The 24,792-nt window shown below is 46.3% G+C and overlaps 1 protein-coding gene across 11 annotated transcripts in view; it reads right to left on the reverse strand.

Annotated features, from left to right (window-relative positions):
* LOC135897954 (neprilysin-1-like) overlaps positions 1-24,792 on the reverse strand; it is a 752,274-nt gene that overhangs the window by 432,754 nt on the left and 294,728 nt on the right. For all 11 annotated transcript variants that reach the window (XR_010563211.1, XR_010563210.1, XR_010563209.1 and 8 more), the window contains exon 12: positions 16,420-16,586. Coding sequence is in view for 8 of the 11 variants with exons in the window: in XM_065426667.1 (XP_065282739.1) it covers positions 16,420-16,586 (167 nt within the window). In the remaining 3 variants the exon portion in view is untranslated. The remainder of the gene's footprint in view (positions 1-16,419; positions 16,587-24,792) is intronic.

The following is a 24,792-nucleotide window of genomic DNA, read 5'->3' on the forward strand; positions in this document are numbered from 1 at the left end:
GCGGCAGCCCTCCCCGCCGACATAGGATTGAAAGGCCTCAGAGAAGCTGTCAAATCCTGCAAAAGTGACGTCCTTGAGCTATTCTTCACCGCAACCGCGCACAAAGATTTGTGTCCATTCCAAGCCATTGTCAGAAAAAAACGCTGCTGGCCGCACAATGTCAGTTCTTTCTTGCAACGCCACCTCAACATGTTAACAACTGTAGACCCCTTCAAGTTAAAAAAGAATCGCTCCAGCAGGACCTAGCGCAATGATTACCTGGAGCCAACTACGACGCCTCTGTTGAATTTGGGGAAGTTTTCTACTTTGTGCCACACAATTTGTTTTTAGCAGTCTGTGATGCGACTGACTTTCATGGCGCAGTGCCCTTTCAAACCGCCTCGTTAGCCGAAGTGGAGAGTTTTTAGAATTCTTGAAGTGTTATTTGTTCTCCACGATTGTAAGCCATGACAGCTATACCTATGTGCAGAAGAGAGGGATAATAGCATTGGCTCTTGTGTTGCGCCGGTGCTTTGTGAGATATCTTTAGCCAAATTGAACCGCCAGTTGCAACATAAACTTATAGAAAGGCATGTTTTAGAAGTGTACATATACGTTGATGACTTTCTTGCTTTTTTAAGTGTACCGAGTGACCAAACGCCTGTATCAGCAACTAATGGTGTCTTACATCTTTTTTAATAATACTTCATGTTTTTACTTTCACCCTTGAACTTCCCGCCATGGTGTGTTGTAGTTTTTAGACCTCGCTTTCTATATTGAATGACACAACCATGTTTGTTGGGAATATTAGCCATGCTCCAAAAAAGCCTTCTACCTTATGACTTCTCGCACACTAAGCTCGTCAAACGAGAGATTGATTTGTCACGCCTGCATTCGGCGTTGAGAAAGTCCTGTATGCACAAGGTCGAGCACAGTTTCACTTTGCAGGTGTCGCTCCTCGAAAGCTCCACTTATCCCTCCAGGTTTTTGGTGGCCCTGAGTGGTTCGCTTTTAAATGAGCTCAAAATGGCAACCGCCGCAACCAGACAGGATGAGCAGAAACCAAAAAAAATGTTGTGGTGATGCCTTACATAAACGCAATTTCGCACAACCCGAAGAAAAGTAGGACGCAAACGGGAGATCCACGTAGTTTGCACAGCCCCCTGTAGGCTCGGGAGGTTGTCCTCTCTAATAGGTAATCGGAGCGAAAACTGCAAAACAGGCATGTGAGAACACGCATGTGAATGACTTGCGCCACTGAGGACCTTTACCAGATTCTGCTCTACTGCGGTAAAGTTTACATTGGCCAAACGGGTCGATGTAGAAACCACCGACGCAGGGAGCACTAGCGTTTTTAAAGGCTCTTGCAAGTGATATGCACCGACCTGCGTATATAAAAAATTGCGCTTGCACTCCGCTATTTAGAAATGCGTCCATTTTGAACATGTCTAATGACACACTGGCGAGAGAAATCGCTGATGCTGGCCAGATGTACACACAATCTGCCGCGTTTTTCAGTGTGCCGTCAGTTGCCTTGACGAAAAAATAAATTGGGTGTCTCTTTGGGCGGCAGCATTTTGTACAATTTTTGCGTGTGATTGTGCTTCAGCTTTGTATCTGCCTTTTGAGTGCACACGTGTGGCCCTCCGCTTCCTGGAAAACCTTTCATTAAACTTCATTTGTAAGTGGTCGTCGGTCCCACCCGTATTTCCGCTCAACGACACCACATGATGTCCAACTGGCCCAACAGACGACGCTATGGACTTTCTCGGAAGCTGTTTCCCAAAAGAGAGGGTTGCCGTGAAGCACTTGCAATGAGTATGCGCTAGCACCAACTTTTTGTAGGCAATTCACCGCAGTGTGGCACCAGTTGTTCTGCACACTGCAGTGAAAGCATTGGTATCTGAACATATTTTACTGCGGGAAGCATTGATCGAAAAATCCGACCGCGGAGGACAGGCACCCTGTATATGTAGTTCCAACCCAAACGAGAACACCTCTAGCGGTCGAGCGAGCATATCGTAAAGGCCACAGCAGCAGTGGCAGCGGTAGTGCGATTACATTGCGTGAAGACGTTCTTATTTATTGTGGATAATTTACATTCAGACTTAGAACCTAGGTTCGTAAGGTTAACTGCGATGAGTCCACACTATAATGGCACGATCTGAAGTTCATTGCAGTGCCACAGTTCTCACAGCAATGCTCCATGTAGGAGACTTCTTGCTGTAATGAATATGGAAGAAGAAAGCCATGAACACTGCACCTATCTCGTTGATCGAACACAATCAGCGAAATGCGCAGTATTTTCGCTGCACTGCCTATTATAGGAACTGGCGAATCATGGTGTTTTCTTTCATACTTTCTTTTTCCACGCGGATACTCTTGTTTTGTGCCAGCGACCAGGCAAAGTACGCACCAAGTCGATTTAGACAATTTTGATTGCTAACGGCACCTAAATTTCACTCAACCGCTAAAACTGGCAATTCGGCCTGCAGAAGCGATTCTGCTATATTGCTACAGCTGTCGTTACATACGTTAATTGCTTGACAATATTTTGCAACAAGCAAAGCACGCAAGTGGCGTTGTGCTAACGGCAATACGGGGATGGCCTGAAGACTACTGTCCGGTTGGACAGATTACTATTTAAAATTGGTTCAGAGAACAACCAGTGGTCGTTCTTGAACATACATTCGATTGGTCCCTCTGTTTGGCAGTTATGCGCACACATGACGAACTACGGCATTTCGCGAAGCAACAATTACGGTTTCGGCACGGCCCACTTCAAAACGACGGCTGTTATTTACTGTCTCCGCTCTGCACAATCTCGCAGTATGGTGAAATATATTGTTTTAACAAAGGTGAGCGTAGTACGTAGGGTTACAGTCAAAGGTGGTTGACAAATGGCCATACCAAACACAAAACATACGCATCGATAGAACGTGCGGACGAGATCATTCGCATCGTTATTGGCCTTGCTTCTAGCGCAATAAAACCATGGAACTCTGCTTCGTCTTTTTACCGCCGGAAATCCATAGTTGTGGTGTATTGAGCAATCGGAAGGGGTGGGAGAGGGGGGGGGGGCAACTAGCCCAGCCACATGTACAGGCTGTTTCCCACCCAACGGAAAACGCGGAGCACATTGCATCGCGATGCCTGCGAGCCCTGCTGGAGTCGGGCGGGGCAAGAAGGTCGCGCAAGCGCAGACGCTCGAGGGGCCTAGTCTTGAAGCGCGTCGTCTGCTGTGGCGGTGCGCCGTGGCCGCATTGTCGGGAAGCGTGCTACTGTCAGGGGCAGTGCGCGGATTTCATTGTTACTGGGGGACTGAGCGGATATTCTTTACTAAGCGCCAACCACTGAGCCTTCATCGGCTGTAATGAGCTCTTCAAACACCTTTTTACAGCATGCCTCGTCCGTCCTTTTGAAAAGGCTGGGTACTGAGTGCGCGCACGTATATTGCTTCACTGTGTGTCCTATCGTAATACGCAGCGACTAAAAAGAGACACCAAAATGTGCGTGCAACGTGTTCGGCCTTTAGTTCACGCAAAGGGGGAACAAAGCGCTCAACATAATAACTATTTGGGTCAGACACGATAAAACAATCGGACATGAATAAAGGAATGCTTTAGGTGAAGACGATGAGCTGGATGTGCTTCTTCTCGACCATACACCAGACAGGCCCTGCCGGCCGGCGCGAAAATGCACTGGTTCCACTCCGAACTTCACTTAGTTACGTCCCCAGCGGCAGCGATGACAGCGCTCATTCTGCTGAGAGCAGTGATGTGTAAAGTCATTCGGTCAGCGATGTGCTCATTCGCAGCACGCCACACTCGCTTTAAATTGCTTCACATGAAAAGGAAATTATTTTGAAAAGCCAACATGCAATGTCATCTCCTTCCTTCAGCCATTGGAGATAGAAGAACGGCGCGACTCTCCGCAGATACAATAAGCTTTACAGTATTCAAAATTGATCTGAATAAAGTTGGTGCTCGTCTGTCTTACTTCATTCTAGCCTTTTTATCTGACCAGAACAGTGGCAAATTGTTTGCCTCGTTCACGTTACCCGTGTACCGGCGAAAGACCGATTGAAGATTATTGAACTGGTGTTCTACGAACTATACTGAAAACCATAGCAGAAATGACAGGACGTTCGCTTAAATCTGTGAACAGCATACTGAAAGCCTTCAACAAAGACGGGCGCCTCGGGCATGCTCCTCGCGGACGTCCACCAAGAGCCACAACGGACGAGGAGGATTTGTTCATTGTCGCGTCTGCTGTGGATGCTCCCCGCGCTCAGCTTCAAGAGCTACGACAAAACTTGAAGCTGAAGGCTTTGACATCTACCGTGAGGCGCCGGATCGATTAAGTTGGCCTAAGGAGCAGACCAGCCCCCAGAAGCATCTACTTAGGGCCGCAAATAGAGCAAACCAGCTCGCTTTTCCGCAATGACACGACGGGCGGTCTCTGGAACAATGGAAAAACCTTGTATTAGGTGATGAATCCACGTTTACGAGCGCTGGTGACCAGCGAAAACGAAGTTGGTGCCCTGCCAAGACAGTATAAGTTATTTTCTAGAACCATTTGTTATTCATCAATGCAATTCAGATACTAGCTCTTACCATTCAAGGTGGTCTACCTCTATGCGGCTGCAACCTTATTTTCTGTGGTTTAGCGAGACGAAGAATTAAGTGTTAGAATGCTTCTCCACTTAAGAAGAAAACAATGCAACTATATCAGGCTAAGATATTTGCTGAATAAAGTGGACCAGTGCACCACGATGAGAAAACTTATTCGGGTTAGTATTGCAGTTTCAAAATGAGCCTGAGGTATTGTATGAGCTTGCGATTCAGCCAGTCGGTGCTCGAAATCCGGGCTCTGAACGTGAACGAAAGTGAGGTTGGCCCAGATTCTTAAACAATTTATTTACCTAATGCAAAATATCGGTAGTCAGTATTTGCTCTTTTTCGTGCCCCAGCTACATTCCACGGTACCTGCAACGGGTCGCAGTGAGCAGGCACATTAGTATGAGCCTGTGGGCTTGCATTACCAAAGATGGTCTTGATACGCCTCGAAGCCATGTTCACCGCTGAAAGCGACAATCATAGACGATGAACTGATTCCATACATTCTTGACGGGCTGTTCCCGGAACGTGATTACATATTCCGACACGATAGGTCAGTGATCCACATTGCTCGTATTGTGCAAGAACTACTCGAAGAGTGCGGCGTCGCTGTCCTGGAGTGGCCGCCGCAACCCCCGAACCTCAACATCATTAAACATTTCTGGGGTTCATTGAAAGTATCACTTTTAGAGGACACCAACATTATGGGGAAATATTAAGTTTCAAGTGATCCTAATACGCTAATGAGGAAAATAAACGTTGGTCTAGGTTCAAAATTTATTTCTGTGCTGATCGTAATTTTTACGCAATATGTATAATTCTGTCCTGTACTTGCAGTGATGTTACATGTGTTGTTTGTTTTAGCTGTTTTAGTTATCTGAATTTACATATGCGTATGTGTACTAAACTCATGCACAAAACTTTGCGATTCAGGTACTGTTGGATTGCATAGGTTTAATCATCTGGTGTTCTACATAGTGTCATATTTTGCATCATTATTCTTCCTTTTAAATGAAATTTGTTTCCTTCTCTAAGCGACGAGGAGTAGCCGGTGCCGCAATGAAGGCGCCAACCTCTTCCAATATTCATTTCAATAAAAAATTCGCACTTGGGAGGGTGATAGCTTACGCTAGCGGGTCGCTTTCAAGAGCAGAAGGCAAATAACCTACCGCCGAAACAGAATGTCTCGCCATCATTTGGGCGACAGCAAAACTCAGCCCTTACCTATATGGCAGGCCATTGAAAGTCGTCAGCAATCATCACGCAATATGTTGGCTAGCGAATTTAAAAGACCCTTCAGGACGCGTGGCGCGGTGGAGCTTCAGACAGGAAGAATAAGATATATCTACAAGTCATGGGGTAGGGGGGGGGGGGGGCGGAGGGTCGCGTGATAGGCTATCACGCGACCCCCTTCCTCCTCCCCCCGACTGACCTTCCATCGCCAGACGACTAGGATGACGACGCCTTCCTTCGCTGTAACTAAAGCTCTGCCAAAAGGTAGCGCAGCCGAAATGGCCAAATTCTTCGTCGAGAACATCCTGCTGCTATATGGTGCCACAGAAGTCGTCATCACCGACAGAGGAACGTTCTTTACACCAGAGCTCACCCGGGCCATTGTTCGATACAGTCAGACCAGCCACAGGAGGGCGACTGCCTACCACCCGCAGACGAATGGTCTCACGGAGAGCGCGGACAAGACACTCGCCGGCATGCAAGCAATGTACGTCGACGTGGAGTACAAGGCTTGAAATGCGGTTCTGCGTGCATAACCTTCGCTTACAACACGGCGACGCAAGAAACAACACATACCACGCCGTTCAAGCTGGTTCATGGCAGGAACCCTACGACGACCATCGACGCCATCTTGCCGCACGGCACCGACGAAGAAAATGTCGACTTCGCCTCCTAGCTCTCGCGCTCCGGAGAAGCCCGACAGGTCGCCTGCCTGGGCATTAAGAACCAGCAGAGGACTGACAGCCGGCACTACAATCTTCGACGACGCTACGTGAAATACCAGCCCGGCAACCGTGTTTTGGTTTGGACTCCGATACGCCGATTAGGACATAGCGAGAAGCAATTTCGGACCCTACAAGATCATCCCACACAATGGCGCACTGACGGTGAGGTCGTCCCAGACGGCATTTCGCAGTCACACCATAAAGAAAGAAATTCAACAAGAGGGGACACTCGGCAAAAACTGGTAACAGGAAACACGTCACGCCTAGTCTCAACTCCATCCGTTAGTTGACACGAGCATCAGAAAAAAAAGAATGTGAATGAACTTACAGACAACGTTTTATATTTTTTATTCTTTCCCGCTAAAACTAAAAAAACTTTTGCGTATAAATGTACTTATACTTTGCGATTTATCTATCTTGCGTTGCCTGGCAATAAGCTAGCGGCATGCCAGACATGCCAGGAACGAGCGACGCCGGCAGCGCATGCGAAGTTCGCGTGCTCGGCGACCCGTCTGTTTTGGAGGTAGCCCGTTTTTCGGGGCTCCTGGCGTTCCCTTATGTTCCGTCTGCATTTCGACACTGCACCACTGGACGACAGCAAGGTGAGGCATTTTGTTTGACGGTCTGCGACGCACTTCAAGCACATCTAGGCTTACCGCACAAAACTGAACCTATATCGTGACGCAGTTATCGAAAAACAACTTCCCCGTTCAAGAGTGGTTATTCTGAGTTAATTACTCGTACTGGGAGATGTTTGCGACGCTTTCCATGAGCCCAAGCATTACTATAACCTATTTCGGTAGTTTTGGGACACGCTCGCCGCACCTTGCTTTGTGACGAAAAGCACCTCGCCCATGTATACGCAGTTTCGCGTGTGCTGAATCTTACCGGGAGAAGCTTTGGCGCTTTCTCTGACCCCAGACATTATTGTAACTAATTTCGCTGCTTTTTGTGGTACATTTCAAGCAGAGTGGCCGCACTCGGCGTAGTGGCGCAGTTAGCGAAAAGCAGCTCGGCTGTGCACCGAAGTTAGTTTCGCGTGTACTGAATCTAACTGGGAGAAGTTAGTGACGCATTGTCTGACCCACAACATTATTGTAATTCATTTCGTAACTTTTGCGGATACTTTTGAGGCACGCTCGCCACGCCTGGGGTTGTGAAGCTGTTTGCAAATAAGCAAGCCGGCCGTGGTTAGTTAGTTTTGCGTGTACTGAATTTTAGTGGGACAAGCTTGTGACGCTTTTTATCGCCCTGCAACAAGTACCTTATTTCGGTACTACGGTACTATTTCGGTATTACGCTTGTCTAAAACGCGGTGAGCGATTGCCGAGAGGGATAACACTGGAGTGTGTTGCTTGCGCCGGCAGGACGCGTAATAGATAACACCGAGGAGCTCAAGAACTTGACATTTTGGTCTTCTGAGCGACTGAAAACAGGATTTGCACGCAGAAATCCGTCTTGAGTGCGACAAGAAGGCATTCTGCGAGCGTGCAAAATGGTCTGGCTGAGAGCTTGTGTTGCATCCACCTCTACGTACTTGGCGTACCATCGCACCGTGTATTTGTGCTCTTAAAGTGCAGTAAATAATGCCCTGGAAGGGAGGTATGCTTGAAAATGGGATGTTTTCTTCAGACTTTATGGCGTTTGGGACGAGTCTATTTGCTACGAAATATATGTAAAAGTGAATTTATTTGTAGTGCCACTCATTCACAACTTGCGCACGTTTCGCCTCTATATTCAATATTCCAGTTGGGTCAATATACAAAAATGATACATGCTTGTAATTTACTTATTTCAGCTGATGGCATCCGGTGGAGCTTCCTAAGGGAATGACTGCTCCTTACCTGGTGCCACAACTTTTCATAAATGCACGAGAAGCCCGGAACGAGCAATTGTGTAGACCAAAGTAAACATTTCATCATTTCAGAAGACGTCTTGTGTTTTCTTTGTGAAATTTTGCGTGACACACATTCGGTGGAGGCATGTAAATATCGTTGGCAATCATTTTTACTAAATAATAGTACGATTCCGCGCCAAGGCCGCTCATGGTTCAGCAGCGGAAGCGAAAATAAATAAATGCCGCGCCGATCCGCGGAGCCTGCGTGGTGTGTACCAACTGGCGTTCAGAACGCGCGCGCCGGAACCGAAACTGGAAGACGTTAATACCCTCCGCCTGGTGCTCTATAGTCAATTCGGCCGCTAGGCTCTATGGGAGTGTCCGCTATTGTTGAAAATTCTTTCTCTCTGATCACACCGCAGCCGTTCAGGAGCTGAAATAGTCCATGTTGTGCGACTTAAGCCACTCTACCAGCACTAAGGAAACTTGACACTTTGCATAGCTTAACTTTGGACTTCCTTTCGGCTTTGTTGCTTTGGACTTTGCTTCTTTGTTTTGTCACTGTTTCTTAATAGGTGTGCTTTCCTTTCTCGCACTCCTTTTATGTTCACAGCATCGGGTTGATGCTTTTCAAGAGGGGGGTATTGACATGTGTACTTGCTCATCCCATGACCGCGTCTCGTCGTCTAACAAATCTCATCGGTCAGCGCAGGACGCGCCCGCATGTATCCAGAGTTTCTGAAATGTTATAGATGGTGTTATCCATTGTCTAGGAGTCAGCGGGCCTTGTGTAATCTCATTGCATGTAAGCGCGACGCGAACGGTGTAGAACATTCTGGAAGACACGCGGGCGCCAGCTATTACTCTGGAATCTTCGATGACTCATGTATAAAAGGCGACGCGCTTGACCCGCTTATCAAATTTTCGACGATTGCCGACTGCGTTCGCCGCTATCCTTGTGCTTTGAGTGTAGCCTGTTTTTGAGGCCACATATGCTCGCCCCGAAAAATACTAGTTTCGCCATTCACAGTTTTGCTGCTGCCTTCACCATCACCACTACGTGACAATATGCACGTGAGGTTTAGGAACCAACGATGGCTAGTGACAAGGAACCCCTTGAAAGAGTAGAACATTTAGGTGCAACATCTGTTAGTGGAATTATAGCTTTACTTTTAGCGCTACACAAGCACAGAATAATTTATAATTGGGGTCGTTTTCTAAATCGCAGTAAAAAATATTGTTCAGAACTTTTGCATAGTATCTTTCACTCAATAATGGCTATCGGCAAGCAACCGTACTTGCGTGAACTATATCACGCATCAGCTAGAGGCAACCACACCCAGATAGGACGAGAAATGTGTTGCCACATAAAACTGTTCAGGATGTCTTTTTTTACGATACGGGAGTGGAGCAGCCTACACTCGTCAGTGGTTGATGTAATATCGGATGGTACACTTTATGCCTTGTTGGACTTACGCGACTTGTTTTTTTCTACATGCCACGTAAGAAATAAACTTGGCAAAAGCGTAGGTAACGTGCAAAAATGTCAGCGCATACTTGCGGAGCCGTAAAAGCGTATGTTATGTAAAGCTTTCTTGCCTCCTCATCTGAATCACTGTCATCTAGTCAGAGCCAGTGGTAACAAGAAGTCGTTGCATAAGTTAATCAAATGAAAAAAAAAAATGCCGCGCGTTGCATTCCACGTCTCTGGTGCAATGTAGGAGTGTCCGAATTAGTTGCCAAATTTAACGTTTTACAACACTATAGTTACAACCTTTTAACAGCTTTTAGGTGAGGATCAATTCAAAATGGCCGCTACATGCGCACTCTAGCAAATTTAACTGTGAATCCCTCGTTACGCTTCCCGAAACATTCCATTCATTGATATATCTCCCGGCGTCGTGCTAAATATGTAATGCAACAGTTACAGTATTGTCTCCCAAGCACAATAAATGAGTATCAAGAAAAGGGTGACTGTTCACGCCTGTTATAAAAAAATTGTTATTTTAAATATGGCATTACGAATGTTTTTGTACCCTGAAACGTGAAAACTGAGTGAATTGTACAATTATACCAGACCATTGCTTTGAATTGTTCTGTGTCAGTTTGTCTGCGTTGCTGCCTTTGTTAGTAGGGATGACGGGGCCAGTGAAGCTCCTAAAATGCACCTTTTTCTCCGCTGTCCTCACCATTGAGGTATATTTTGTCATCTACTACTATTCCAATATGGTGAAATAAACCAAACCAAAAAAAAGAACCATGCTTGATATGCATTTGCAGAGAAATCACCATGAAAGGGAAACTATTGAAAGCACATGCAGTAAAGTGAACTTAAAAAGCTGAGGTCACTCCGACAGCAAGCAACGAAAGCAGGAATGACACATTCTGAGCCATATCTCACACAGAGCTTCTTACGTCTGGTGGACATAAGCCGTGTCGGCTGCTAATCGCTATCGTAGTTTCCTAGAAAACAGCTTTTCACATACTCTTTTTTTGCGTAGGCGAGAATGTTAGGAGGAACTGCTTCCCAATAATGACCATAGATTATCTTCGAAGCTCTCAGTTATACATTGGCTATGCCGGGAGACAAAGGTTACAACATTTATCAGCCTGGTAATCTTTCAGGAGCCGAAAGAACACTGGATAGCCAGGTACCTCCAAAATGCGTCGCATGACTTCAATTCCTACAGTGCACGAAATTTGCGTAATTTAAAAATACATCGTCTTATAACGTGGTGGTGCTATATTTTTGGCTTTGTATAATAGTGAAATCTTGCTTCTGCACTCAGTCTATTGAAGCGCTCACTTGGTTGACACAATTGCTGCGGCGCGCATATATTTTGTGCATGCTTCCTTACTATTTGTATGGGTTGCACAATAAAAATTGTCAGTTGAGAGTAGCGTGTCGATATAGGGGGGGGGGGGGAGGGGGGCTGTTGCGTCAAACTGAGTGCACTAAATTTTACTGCAGTGTTCTGTTAGACGTTTACGGAACTGGGAGCACCTTGCTTTTCCTCCTGATTGTCAATACGAACGTATCACTGAACATTACTTCAAAAACTTCATGCTGGATGCAGAAAACGGCAGCCTGCTAGTCAGAAAGGTTGTGAGAGGCACTATGGCATATTTGATTCATACTTCTTAAGTTCTCACAAAGAACTCAATGCGGAGAAGACGGGCACATGGTACATACTTTCAGAAATGTTCTATTTTTATTTTACAAACCAAGTGCATCGTATGCTTCCATATTCCATGTGGAAATAAGGTTATAGAGAGGCCGATATAACTGTAACAAAGACAAACACAGTTTTCTTGAACTTTTTGCAGGGGTGAGGTTAGCACAGGTACTAGGGGGCTTCTATTCCAACAGAGCAGTTTATTTTTTTGCAATCTTACATTAATAACACATTGTGGTCAACCCTCTTTGATATTGTGCCTTTCTGTTTTTGTAAAGCTAAGGCTTCTTACATTACGAGTTCGCAGTCGCATTCACGTAATCACGCAAAGCCTCCATAACCAGATACTTCCTACATTATGTATTCATGAAGGCAGTATGTCAGGCACTGATCTATCGTTTTTTTTTTGCATTAGCGTTAAACTATAGCATACAAAAGAGAATAGCAGCAAACTGGGCGAGTTCACATTGGCACATTTTATAAAACCCACAAAGAACTAGTAACAAGGCCAAAGACTGCAGCATGTCCTTTCGCCCTACATCCACATTTTCTGTCATTCCAAGTGCCTCTTCCACAATGAATAGTAGCGAACAATGCCCTCAGGTTTTAGTCTTTCTTGAAGATTTACAACTTATGAGTGTTCTTTCCCTCTAATATTTCATAAAGAGAGTTTGTATTGCTCCCGCATTCTTCAGTACAACATTCCATCCCTTTGCTTGCATTGCTTTCTTGGAAAAAGTGAAAAACACCTTTGTTCGTACACATTGTTGTTGGACAGATAAGCTGCTACTGAAAGGTAAGTTGGTTTCCATTCTTACTGATAATACAGAGTAGGCACACACAAAAAAGTGTCAAGTATTATTCATCGATGCATACCAGATCGTTGTTTTCGAGCGTAAAACACCGGAATTTTTTTGCGTATTGGCCTGTACTTTCTGCGACATATTGCATGGCATTAAACGATTGGTTTTAAGAACAAGGCACTAATGTCAAAGCATTCCTTGGTTAGTATCCTGCAGTGCACTGCAAAACGCATGGCTGTCACGGATCTCGGGGCCGTGTGGATGTTGGGAGAGATGGAGTCGGGAGACGCAGGCGAGGAAAGCAAACAGATTGCACTAAGAACAAACCCAAAACATACTCAACACTCAGTTAACTCCACACAGCGCTAATAAGAAATGCAACGCCATAACGAGCAATCGGAACCTTTGTCGCCCACTTAATGGTGACTAACTATGTCTTAATTGCCGGCCACGTCCGTCCTTAGCGCGTTGCGCGCGAAAGTCCGGCAACCATGGCCAATGGCTGCGCGCTAACAAAAAGGAACACCCTTACAATGTTCCGTTGTCGCACGTCTCTCCAAGTCCGATGCGTGTCCGCTCTTTGTCCAAGTCGATGCTCCTGCCGACTCTGCAAGCTTTGCTGCCTTGGTATCGGCCGGCAGCTCGTCCGTCTCGGATGTCGGTTTCCCGAACTCTGTCGGTGACGTGGCGCTCCTGCCTCCCTGGCTAGGCCTAACGCCGGGTTCCGCCGCTACTTCTTCGAGTGCCGACGAGACGCCCCGGGGACTATCGTCCGTGCTGGTGTGCCTCTGAAGGGGGATCCGTTTCCTGGAATGCCTGGCACCGCCGTGAGCGACTGCAGCAGGTCCAAGGAGCCTCGCTCGAACGTCGCCGAGGTCGACGGCCACACCCTGGATCGCCAGCGTCATGGGTTTGCCCGGACCTCCATGGCTCCCGTCACCAGTGCGAAGCTGACGCACCAACCTTCTTCGCCCAGAGCCACGCCGATAATCCCAGCTCAGCGCCACTTCTCTCCCCATCACAGCTCGGGTCACGCGTCTGGAGTGGTCGTGCCGTTCGGCGCACATCGTCCTCTTCTTTTCTTGTGCCCCATGCCTCTAACATATGGCAATCGCTGCACCTACTATTAAAACTAAAAATTTAATTCCGGGGATTTACGTGCCGAAACCACGATATGATAATGAGGCACGCCGTACTGGGGGACTCTGCAATCATTTTGACCACCTGGGATTCTTTACCGTGCACCTAGGTCTAACTACACTGGTGCTTTTGCATTTCCTCCCCGTCGAAATTAGGGTCCGATATTAAACTTGCTTGTATAAAAAAGTTGCAATGAGACGGCTCTCTTCTCATTGCACCTTTATCGCATCAGCAAGAATTGACATAATTTTTAGGTTATTGGTTCTACTGAAGACAAACATTTTTTGTGTGCCCATGCTATATTTGTTTTTATTTAATTTATTTATTCATATCTCAAATACCCCATTTGGGGTTTTACATGAGGAGTGGGCATATTTAGGACTTATTTTCAATGAATGCCTTCACTAATGCTCCGGGGTCATTTGTCACCACCAAAAGAAATCTGTTCGACGCTTTTGCTTTAATATAATCATGAGGCTTGTTTATCGTACATTTATGATGAGGAACTATTAAGTGTCGTTATGGTTCCCGATAAAAAAATTCTTAAAAATAAGTACTAATCGTGCCTTTGTTTGCCCTGCCAATTTCTTCAACGGTACATGGAATATCGAAGTGAATGATGGAAGGAAGCTCTAGTTTCGACGGATCGTGCTTTTGCTGACATCGAACCGCAACAAACTACTTTGTAGGCAGAAAAGAAGCAGATGTCCAGATTTATCAATGAAGAAAAGGCTTCATCTATGATGGCTGGTCCTTGAATACTGGAATCAAGCTACACGAAAGAACTACCAGTGACACATCTGCCCTGAATTATGATTTTGGATGCAACTTCTCTTTTGCAGGCATGCCCAAAAGATTCATCGCTACCTGCAAGGCTCAGGTCCAGATCTAAGGATTGTACAGCAGGCTAGAATAAATTACGCTTCATGCACTCAGTCTTTCTGTACTATAGTAAATGTAACCTTATCAGGCGAAACACACACATGTTGTTATGCGTTTTCTCCCAACGTGTTTGTGCCCTGTGTTTGCAAAGACATTACCTATGGTATACACACCATACATGATATTTCTGTGCGCTAGCCAGCCAGTACAGTTACGAAACATTCAATGAAATGCATATATTGTATCTGCTGCAGTATGCTATACTACAACATCCTCATAGCAAAAGGTTCATCACACCTTTACACTGCATAAGTCAATGGGTAGTATATTGGTCATCACACCCTTAACCCTAGAGGCAACAAAGTAAATATCGTTAATAGCCCTATCGAGAAGACGCTGTTATTGAAAATTAGAACAACTGCTACAAAGGTGCAATGCAGTATGAAAAGCTAATTCTTGCAAGCGTGCAATGGCGTCAGCTACAGACGCTCAGAAGAACCCTTAGTGGCGTCAAATATACTCCTTTGTAGACAAAACTACTTGTGATTTCAGGCACAAACGAAACCAGGAGCTACCAATTTCTCAGCGTCAAGCATGATACCCCAAGCTGAAAAGCAAGACAGCGACCCGAACTTTCTGCTGCACTGTCAAGATTTGTAGTTAAAGTTTCGCCATATTTAATGTCATGTTTTCTTTGTCCGCAATTTTAGCAGCGTTCACTACTGTTTACGAGACACGCCTTCATACCATACAGTACCAGAAAGAAAGAAGCGAGCTCGATCCTAAGCTGCCAAAAACGAAAGCGTCCGCCACATGCACACATGCACGCACAAACGCAAATAAATATTTTGGTACTTTTAATGATTTCTTTTGAACATTTCATATATAGGCAAAATACTTCCAGCCTTGCCACGACCGTGCGTCATACGTGTTTGATCTTCAAACAATGAAATTTCTTGATGGTTTAAAACCTTGCCATAAATAATTAGCCTTTGCATTCCCTTTGCTATATTGGCACGTGTACTTATCTAATACGTGGCAATATATTTGATGGGAAAGTTGTTTAATCATGGTTGCGCTAAATTCACTAGACAATTTGAGTATGCGAAAGTCTGTAGGCTAAGTAGACTCGCTCAAGCATGGTCTTGTAGAAGAACTGAGGTGAAACAGTGCGAAAAAGACGAGGACACAAGGAAACAAATACCACAGACAAGCGCAGACTGCCAACTGGAAGTTTATTTGAAAAACACCGGACATTTCTAGCTTTCATCAGCATAGGCATGCACACATCATTCACAAAAACATCTGCAAATCATCATTTTAATCTTTCTTCCAAAAATGTTATTTCTTTTCCCGACAAGGCAAGAGAGGGAGTGCTCACACATTTATCGCCTTCCTTTCTTATATGAAAGGCCTCTATTATCTCCCTTTCCTTCTTGCTCTTTCCTTTCCCTATGAATTTAGTCTTTTCAAATATGGGGGTGCATTGACACTTGTTACAGTGTCCAGCTAAATGACTCCCATAGCCATTCTTCTGTGGTATTTGTTTCCTTGTGTCCTCGTCTTTTTCGACCTGTTTCACCTCAGTTCTAAGTATTAACCAACTAGCCCTCATCAAGATCTTACTAATGGTCTTGTAGAGTGAGGACGAGTGAGCCCGGCCGAGGAGGAGTTTGGTTAATCTTATCCAGGGTGAACCTCAAGCAAAAAAACATGAGGGAGCTTAGTTGCGCTTATTGTGCCGGCTTATGGTTGCTTGGTGCTAGTCTCTGCACCGGCCACGGTTTCGATGGAGCTGAGACAAAGATAGCAATAGGACTTGTGCAACGTGCATAGCACGAAAGCAGAAGGCACAGAAGGATTTCATAGTAGCATCTCTTTTAAAGGTCATGTGCATATGAAGTAGGCAGCCCAATTTTCTGGGGTAGTCTGTCTTTTCTCCAGCGTGAGCTGTTAGCGTCTCTCAAGGGATTTATTATTCATAGTGAAAACAATGAAATGTACATTCTGTGTGTAATATCGTACCAAATACGTTGAGTGCACATAGCACGATGGTCACGAACACGAATATGACAAGGCCGGTCAGGATGAGTTGGACACAGCGCACCTGCCACTGCAAATGTTCCACGCGGGAATCGCCCGGGTACCAGGAGTAATGCTGACCCCTGCCGTAGTCACCCGCACCGCCAAACCTGCAGTAATATTACAGCCGAATAGATCTGAAATCGGCTTCTTCCTCTTCGGAGTTGGATGAATCGCAAGAGCGCCCTGAAGCACTGAATACCAATAACTATTCGGTCCTCCATCTCTGTGTGCTTTGTCATGTGACGGACGACGAGCACGCATGAAGAGGAAAGTCTGAACGAGTCAGCGCCGCCATGGTAGGCCCAACGCTCAAGCAGATGAGCTCGCAATACACAATATTTGCAATATTTATTATGACATGCTTGAAAGTCTTACATAATTTACATGGCGCAGAGAAATCCACCACTCGGTCAGACCTTGACGCCAACTTCTTTAGCTTTTGTGCTGCTTTTTGACAGTATGAACAAGAAGAAAGGGGGTTAATAGAGGAGCCAGATTTTTAGTAATCATATCATGGGAGGCCATCAAAAAAAGCACCAATGATAGCATAGCGGTAATTACTTGTACTTTCGTAATTACTTACTATTCCCATCTGTATACAAATGGGATTAAATAATATAACCTAATGGAAATCATAGTGGATGAAAAAACAACCTTCTGCGGGTGGGGAACGATCGCACGGCTTCGCGCCACACGCGTAATGCGAAGACGTGCGATCGTTCCCCACCTGTGGGAAGTTGTTTTTAAAACGAAGCTTTCCTTGCCTCTTCCTTCGGCTTTCCCACTGCTGCTGCTGCTGTGGGCTGCAGTCGCGCACACCTCGAGGGGTGGTTCAGAGCGTGTACATAGATGACAGCGCGAGTAAGAAAGAAAAGGCGACGGGAGAAACTCGTTTTAACCCCACCACGTCGAATGTTCGCAATGCCCTCTGGAGCTCCCTGGCCGTCGCCACATTAGCCGCTTGACAGCTGTAATTATCCGTGACTCCCCTCAGAAACACTGCAGAAACTGCAGCGCTTCCCTTTCTAGCAACGTGCAAAGCCAGAGGGGACGCAAATAGCACTGTAGAGATGAAAAGAAGGAGAGGTAGAAGAGCCAGTTCAAATATAAGAGATGGGGGAGGTAACGTGGGAAGGCAAGGAAAACCCACTACAGTGGTTGCGCGGAAACAGGATGCGCTTAAAGTCACGTTCACACCGAAGGCGGAGCGGACAAGCGGATACGGCGAAACGGACGCGGATTTTCCGCTTTTGGGAAAATACACAGCCACTTGGCCGGGTCACGCCCGGACCAATTTTTTCCGCACGGACAAGTTGGCCGCTTTGGCCGCAGCCAATCAGAACCCGACACTGAGGAAGCGCTGGTGAACGAATATCTTTCTCTGGGCTTTTCGCTTCTGCTCTTGAAGAGCGTCAAAATGGCAAGTTGGGCCAGTTGGTTGGGATTCATAGTATGGTTTGTTACAGCGCAACACAAGACAACGACAAAAGAAGGTATCAAACGGCGACATGTCGCCGTGTCATCGCTTTATAACTTTTTTTGTCCTCGTCTTGTGTTGCGCTCCAACAAGACTTGAAAAGCGACTAGACAAGGGGCGAGTAAAATGCCAACGATCTCGTCTTCTTCGTCTGAGCTCATCATTTTGCAGAAGTAGATTTTACAGGAGCGCGCCAACCCACGACGGAAAAAATATCGAAAGGGCGCGTACAAACCCAAAGTGCCGCGAGATGGCGGCACGTCCCTGAAATTGGTGGTAGCTTCTTGGATTTTGTGGCGAATGGACGTGCTTTTTGGGGCTCGATGGCGACGACGAAATCATAAGTTTTTGTGCATGCTTTGAGCTTGCTTCTGTTTTTATTTGCTGGTTTTTTGCATTTCAATAGTGATTGGGGAGTTTTCCTTCTCTTTCCTTTTTTTTTGTCTCTCGTATTTCGGGTGCGGGGGTGTGCTTCGTGTACATTTGTTTTGCAGGATGAATAGAGCGTCTTTTCGTGCCACGTGTTGCAACACATGCAGCCGAGTGGGACGTTGAGTGTTTGTAGTCTTTAAATAGTAGCTTGGAAGTGGCAAGACAAATAGCTATTAGTGGTTTTACTGTGCGTGTTTGGTAGAAAAGTGAGAGCGTGGCCGCGTGGTTGAGCGCGTGCGAGCGTGTGTCATACCTTCGGTCTCCGCGGCATTGATTTTTTTTGAAACAGTGGTGAGAGTTGCTTTGCGGCATTTTGAGGATTTGGATCCTGTGCGTATCGTTTTTTTCTGAAAGGCACCTGCTCTGCATTGATATAGTATTATAGTATTTGCAAAAATCCGTGCAATACATGGCGAGAAAGCCGGTAAAGCAGGCAGTACAAGTGGGGGGGGGGAATCCCTCAATGCAGATGAGGAGACGGGTGAGAAGGGAGAGGGCGTGGAATCAACCGGCACACAATGTGATGTCGATACCAGGCCGCAGAAAATGGAGGCCTTCCAGGAAGAGCTTCTCAAACAGGTGCAAGAGCTCAAAAATGAGCTAAACAGTGAGCGTGAAGCACGGAAGGTAGTTGAAAGGAGACTTGAAGCAGCCGAGGAAAAGCTGAACAGGGTCGCCATTGTGACCGAGAATGTGCGTGACAATGGAACGCAGACCCCCGACGTGACAGGCGCGGAAGAGTCAGAGAAATACGCGGAACGCAGGCAGGGTGATGAAGGGTTAGCTGAAAAGAGCAGCACCTACCGTGAGGCCGCTACGCGGAAAAAGCAGGAGCCCAGGGGACAACGCCCCTTGTCGAGTCCCCGCGTTCAGTCACGCGGAAAATGACAAAGGGAAGAAGGGAGAGGTACGAGAGAGTGAAAGGGTGATTATCGCTGGCGATTTATACATGGCTGGGTGCTCAAAAGCAATTGTGGAGAGGGTGAAAGGCGACAAAGGAGTGGCGGTAGGGACATTTCTAGGGCGCAAACTGGGTTCTGTCATGGAGCGAGCAAAAGAAAAGCTCGCGCAAAATGCCCATATGCGCAACCTCTTCATAGTAGCAGGTGGGCTAAATGACGTCCTAAACAGGAAAGGGCCAGGACTAGCCCAGCGCTTGGCGAAGGGGGTGTACGACTTCCGTGAGCTATCCCCTCAGGCGCAGATCGTGGTGTGCACGGTGCCGGAGGTACCTGTGCGTGACAGTCACGTACAAAGAGCCGTAGTGGCTGCTAATGAGGCAACATGGAAAATGAGCCGAGAGAAAGGCTTCGAGGTTGTCGAAGTAAACAGCGAAGTGAGAAGTTGTGATGGTTTAAAACGAGACGCGATCTACTTCAATTACAGGCTAGCACGAGAATGGGGCTGACGACTTGGTGGCCACATTGTTGGTTTTTTAGGGGGCGCGCGGGCACTCAGGAGGTCAGAGTAGATAGTAATGAAGAAGGTTCCCCAGGGGAACATCAGAAGAGCATCGCCGTCGATAACAGAAAAAGGAGGAAAACAAGAAAAAGAGCTCGCCATGCAATAGGCTACATAAACATGCAGGGCGGCAGAAGAAAGGAAAAGTGGACAGAGATTGAGGAGCAGTTACACAGAGAACAAATAGAGGTGTATGCGGTTACAGAAACGCACCTTAGAGACTCAGATGATCCGCCAGTTATTGAGAATTATGTTTGGGAAGGGTGCAACAGAACTAAGTCGCAAAGAAAGGGAGGGGGAGTCGGAACGCTCTTCCATCAGGGAGCCAAATGGAAAAGAGTAAATTCACAATGTGAAGAGCATCTTTGGTTATCACGTACAACGAGGGGGAAAGAAACTTGGCTGGGCGTTACGTATTTGTAAACCGAAAAAGATTGCACAGAGAAGAATAAAGAGCTAAGGGAATGCGTAAGCGCTGATATTGAGGGTTTCGGGAGTGGTGCTGAAATTGTCCTATTAGGTGACATGAATGCCCACATACAGGATTTAGATGGCTAAACCGAAAATGACGGAAAGTCAATGCTGGATCTTTGTGAGCAACATAACCTCGTGATTGTGAATACAGGCCTAAGTGTGAAGGACAGATCACGCGGGAAGTGGGAAACCGGCAATCGACCATTGATTACTGTCTCATGACAGGAAAGGCAACAGCAACAGCAACATCGTGTCATGTTCGTCTTATCCCGATCCCCGATCACCGGGCATCGGGGTGAGCCCGGGAGTAGAGGTTGTTTCATAGTACACTGTACTAACATGGCTATGCTCAGAAACGGAGAGCAATAAAATAGGGTTGGGCGATCGTGGCGCCGGCATGAAAGAAGGGCAGCACGAGTAGATGACACGCTCCAGTGTGTTCATAGCCAAGGCTTCTGGTTGAAGTAACCGCCGGGCACAGCTTTTGGCTTACTCCACGTTTCTCATACCGTAAGCTCTACTGCAATTTTCCGTTATGTGCGAGATGAACTTTAACGCGACAGCGTCAAGGGCCCCGCGTCGCGGAAAATACGGTGTTGGCGTCGTTAACCGTATCAGAAAAATGATCCCGAACCACGCAGACCTTTCGACTGACGCATAGGCGTTACTGAATTAATTTCATTTGTAAAAAAATGATTAGGAAAATTCGTAAAGTAGGACTTACACGCAACCTACAGACATGATAGCGTCGAACTGTAATTTGAATATACCAGAAAACATCTTTCTGTTAGGCAGAAACTCAAACACACACCCCTTTTCCAAATGCCGTTTGAGGTCTGTCTTAGTAGGTGCGGCGCACTCCACTCGGTTTTTTGCACCCCCATCCAGATGGCATTCGCGGCTGCGGCGCCGCCAGCCATGCGGGGGGAATGAAAAAAAAGAACCAGAAAGCTCGCCTTCGTGGATAGCGTTCGCCGCCAGCGTTGCAGGTAACCATTACGGTTACATAAGCTGCATTCATTGGGAAGCGGGAGAAGCAGTGATGGATCAAAAATAACGTACAGCGCAAAGGACAAGGACAGCGATAGACGACATACACAGCGCACATACACAGCGCTGTGTATGTCGTCTATTGCTGTCCTTGTCTTTTGCGCTGTACGTTATTTTTGATCATGAATTACCAACTAGCCCAAGCAACCACCCCAGTGATGGATATTTGAATGCTATTGCGTTCCACTTATAACGGCGAAACTTAAAGGCGCTGAGAACCAATTTTCATGGTATACCTATTTTTGAATGCACTGGAAAGGTTAACGGTCAGAGTGAATGATCATGAATTGGTAACGCGAAGACGTCGTGGAACATTTTTCATCAGAATTGTTTCGATCTGAAGTGAGGATGTAGTTTACTGGAAGGATGCTGAAAGCTATGATACGTGAGCGTGATAGCGATTATACGCCGGAATCAGTTGAAGGCGCACGAAAATTTAATTAAAGGTTGGCGCTAAAAACCTGTAAGACTTATAGAAAGAAACACACACAACAACGCTTTTTAGAGCTCTAACTTTTATTAATATGCGTTACCAACTAGCTCACCTATCCTTCCTTTTGCGAACAAGTGTGGTCGTAACTGTCAGAAAGTATTATGTTGCCTACCAAGTGGACGTTGCTGCAATTCATGTTTTCCGAAGTATTAAAGTATTCCTGCCATAATAGGTATGTGCTTTCGTTGTTTCCTGTCCGACTGCTTTGGGTTTTAACCAGTCAAAACGAAACCAATTGGATCGAAAACGAAATGGCGCTTTTACACGTGATGCGCAGTTCAGCATGTGGCCGTAGCCATGCGCACGCTTTTGATTTCCGAAGCGCAGAATAAACCGCAAGCGTATATTATTATATAGCAACTTCAATTCTAAGCAGTAATTATGTTGTACGTAATACCAGCCGACTTACATACAGTAATCTCATAGACTACATACGAAGTACCAAGATTTTACTGCCAGGCCTCGTCACTTACTGACTTTTCAGACTTTCTTTGCCAATACACAATTATAATCCCTACTTAAATCGTGAACAGCGTGCTGGATTCTGTCTCTATAAATCGTGGTCATTTCATTTCTATCAACGTCTGACAACAGATTCTGGCCAGTTGTCAGCCCCTATAAGCTTCCTCCACAGTTCTCTTCGTGCTTACATTCGAGATTCATTTCGATAGGTTCACCCTCTGTAGCGATTCGCTGGAACTTGTGTTTCCGGTGCCAACCAAGCAGTGTTCTGTGTGCAAGCATGATGTCGTTGTTGTGGTTGTCAAAGGTCGACCGTAACGGAGTCACGTACTTTTGGTAACGACGGGTTGCGCAAAAAAGGATTACCGTAGTCGTATGTGAAAATGTATATGCAAATAAAGATGGCCGTATTGGCTACAAATTTCTTTCGCTCTTTTCTGTGCTTGGCTGCATTTGTGCTACCATTTCTCTAGCTTTGGGCTACGCCACCTTGCCCGACCTGGCAACACTGCGCCTCCGTTAGGAGTGGCCACTCCTAACGTAAGCGCAGTGTAGTCACATGTAGCGCATGTGTAGACAGCCGGCATTTATCGTGTTGTGTTGCAAAAGTTGTTAATGTGCCGTAAACATCTCTTGATTTGTACTCGGGAGTGGAGCAAGACCCCAAGGAAGAGAGATTGACGCATCGGAAGCGAAGAACAGAAACGATGGATGGTTACGCTGCTTGGGTCTCGGTACGTTCGAATTTGCAAAGTTCCGAATTTGTCGCTGTGTGGTGTACGCTTGTGCGCTCGTCATGTGTCGTCATCGCGCGGGTATATTTGCGCTGGATGTCTTTCACTTCGTGTACAAAACTGTGCACGCTGCGGCATCGAAGAAATTGTCCTGGGTTTCGGTGCACGTATGCACTTGGACGTGGATAGCCTGAGCTGCTTGCTCTGAACGGGTGTTCAGCAGTCTACGCGCGCTCGTAACTTGCTCATGAGGTAAGCCCATTTTAATCTTATTTGGTTTGCATAACGTAGGTGTTAAAATTATGTATGATAAGCCAGTGTCGCGAACAGAAATATTGATTCAAAAGACCACTATGCAACGTCTTAGGGCAAAAATGACGCATGAATGGGGAAAGGGTTCACCCTATCTTTTCAGATCGATTCCAGTGGTAGCGCGATGTGCTCGATCATAAGGTTAGAAGGACCACACGGAAATTGCGATATATATGGTGAATATTAAGAAGGAAGGAGACGCTTAGATTTCTGCAGCCCACCGTGCTCCCTGATGGGGTGCAGAAATCTAAGCGTCTCCTTCCTCCTTAATAATCCCCATATATATCACAATTTCCATGTGGTACTTCTAACCTTATGCTCACTCGCGTTAAAAGCATAGAATAAAACTGCGTTCAGCTGCGCACTTGTATTGACGCTTGTATTGGCTTGAGAGCATACTGTATCCGATACAAGATCTTCTGTTAGAATACGGAAATAAACGTTCGAGGCAATAGCAGTGGCTCACTACCTGTGATCGTTACTTTCTTGCTTGGGTGCACGTTTTAATTGTGACCAGAAAAAAGTTATTCGCTCTGGCTGCCCTGCTGTGTTTCCTTGGTGCAACTTTTTTGCGGTGCAGCAAGACGTGGTGCTTCGAATGATGTCTGGGCAGTCAAGGCATACGTCTCAGTAAGCAAGCAGTAAACGGTGTATCAGTGCGAAAAAATTTGTACATACAAGAGAAGCGAATGGTATCATCGTAGACTCTATTTTACGAATAATTCAGTTGTATTACAAAAGCGGAGAATGGATACGCATGAAAGTCAGATTGTATTGATACTCAGCAAAAACAAAAACAAGAAAGGGGCTGGCAGATGGAATGGCACACTGTGGTATAAACTTTTTTAAAACAGGGTTGAAGTACCTCAGACAGGCTGGCCAACGTTTCGATAGGTGGACCTATCTTCGTCAAAGGCGGCCTCGTCATCCTCGGCGTGTTAGTTTTAAAGGGTTAGTGCAGTGACGTCACGTGCGGGTGTTGTCGCTGGCGGCTGGTTTTAAAGAGAGATTACAAGAGGGAACAGGCGCTGTCGTCCGACGTCTGTGAGCCTCATTCTCAAGACGAAGGGACAAGAGCGTGAGAGTGGGCACGCGGGGAGGAAAGAAAAGAAATAGAAGCAGAAAAAAGGGGAAAAAAAGCAGGGGGGTGCCAGGGCCGTACCAAGACACAACAAAGGGGGGGGGGGTGAAAGAAAAAGAAAGAGAAAAATGATGATTTTTCTCTTTCTTTTTCTTTCACCCCCCCCCCTTTTGTTGTGTCTTGGTACGGCCCTGGCACCCCCCTGCTTTTTTTCCCCTTTTTTCTGCTTCTATTTCGTTTCTTTCCTCCGCGCGTGCCCACTCTCACGCTCTTGTCCCTTCGTCTTGAGAATGAGGCTCACAGACGTCGGACGACAGCGCCTGTTCCCTCTTGTAAT

Source organism: Dermacentor albipictus, chromosome 2, assembly GCF_038994185.2.
Source record: "Dermacentor albipictus isolate Rhodes 1998 colony chromosome 2, USDA_Dalb.pri_finalv2, whole genome shotgun sequence".
NCBI classification, from domain to species: domain Eukaryota; kingdom Metazoa; phylum Arthropoda; class Arachnida; order Ixodida; family Ixodidae; genus Dermacentor; species Dermacentor albipictus.